Source organism: Dromiciops gliroides, chromosome 2 (assembly GCF_019393635.1).
Source record: "Dromiciops gliroides isolate mDroGli1 chromosome 2, mDroGli1.pri, whole genome shotgun sequence".
NCBI classification, from domain to species: Eukaryota; Metazoa; Chordata; class Mammalia; order Microbiotheria; family Microbiotheriidae; genus Dromiciops; species Dromiciops gliroides.
The window spans coordinates 594,844,173-594,845,599 of NC_057862.1; the positions used below are offsets into that span (position 1 = coordinate 594,844,173).

General features: G+C 43.8%; 1 protein-coding gene across 1 annotated transcript; it reads right to left on the reverse strand.

Moving 5' to 3' along the window:
* Positions 1–477: 477 nt before the first annotated feature.
* On the reverse strand, positions 478–1,076 carry LOC122743000 (myosin light polypeptide 6-like). Its single transcript, XM_043987619.1, has one exon. The coding sequence runs from the start codon at positions 1,059–1,061 to the stop codon at positions 606–608; it is 456 nt and encodes a 151-aa protein (XP_043843554.1). The 5' UTR covers positions 1,062–1,076; the 3' UTR covers positions 478–605.
* Between the last annotated feature and the right edge of the window lie 351 nt (positions 1,077–1,427).

Sequence of the window (1,427 nt, forward strand, 5' to 3'; positions counted from 1 at the left end):
TATCCTGACAAGTTCGTGGAAGAAGGATGTCTAAACTCTTTTTTTTATCATGGTTTTCAGGTAGTCCAATAATTTTCAAATTATCTCTCCTGGCTCTATTTTCCAGGTCAGCTGTTTTTTCTAAGGAGATATTTCACATTGCCCTCTATTTTTAAAAATTAATATTGAATTTTGCTTTATTGTGTCTTGATTTCTCATAAAGTCATTAGCTTCTATTTGCTCAATCCTAATTTTTAAGCAATTCTTTTCTTTTCTTTTTTTGGCAGGGCAATGAGGGTTGACTTGCCCAGGGTCACACAACTAGTAAGTGTCAAGTGTCTGAGGCTGGATTTGAACTCAGGTCCTCCTGAATCCAGGGCCGGTGCTTTATCCACTGTGCCACCAGGCTGCCCCATAGCAATTATTATCTTTTTTATTTTTTTGGGGAGCAGTTAGCAAGTTTAATTTGGTGAAAGCAGAGATCAGGTAGGCCAAAGAGGACATGTGGGGGTTGGAAGGAAGGATGTTGGTAACCCTGACAATATAGTTAGTTGCTTCAGGGGTGAGAGGATCATTTTCACACTGAGAAAGTTAGGGGATTCTTTGTGGAAAGGGGACTTTTGTTCTCAGCCATTCAGCACCATCCGGACTAGCTCTTCATAGTTGATACAACCGTTGCTGTCCTCACGCCCTGCCACCAACATTTCCACTTCTTCCTCGGTCATCTTCTCACCCAGAGTGATAAGGACGTGCCGTATTTCAGCACCCATGACTGTGCCGTTCCCTTCCTTATCAAACACCCGAAGCCCCTCTACATAGTCTTCATATGTGCCCTGGTCCTTATTCTTTGCTACGGTCTGCAGCATTGGCAGAAAGTGTTCAAAGTCCAACACCTTCACATTCATCTCATCACTCTTGGGATTCCCTAAGACCTTGAGCACCTCAGCATTGGTGGGATTCTGGCCCAAGGCCCGCATCACGTCCCCACACTGGCTGTATAAGATCTTTCCATCCCCTGTTCGGTCAAACAGCTGGAAGGCCTCTTTGAACTCAGCAGTCTGATCTTCCGTGAAGTCACACATCTATAGCCGTGCAGCTCTGTCTCCGCTGCCGCCTATCCGCCGCTACTGCTGCTGCCGTATGTAATGGCTCCCAGCAATTATTATCTTCAGAGAGCTTTTGTACCTCCTTTTGCATTTGCTCAATTTGGCTTTTCAAGATGACTACCTTTTTAATGACCCTCCTGCATCACTCTCATTTTTCTTTCCATTTTTTCCTCTACCTCTCTTACTTTTCCCTCTATCTCTCTTACATTATCTTCAAAGTCCTTTTTGAGCACTTCTGTGGCCTGAGACCAGTTCATATTTTTCGTGAAAGCTTTGGATGTAGGATATTTGACTTTGTTGTCTTCTCCTGAGGGTACATTTTGATCTACCTTGTCACCAAAG

Coding starts and splice junctions, on each gene's coding strand:
- LOC122743000 (XM_043987619.1), bottom strand. CDS start 1,061: ATGTGTGACTTCACGGAAGATCAGACTGCTGAGTTCAAAGAGGCCTTC.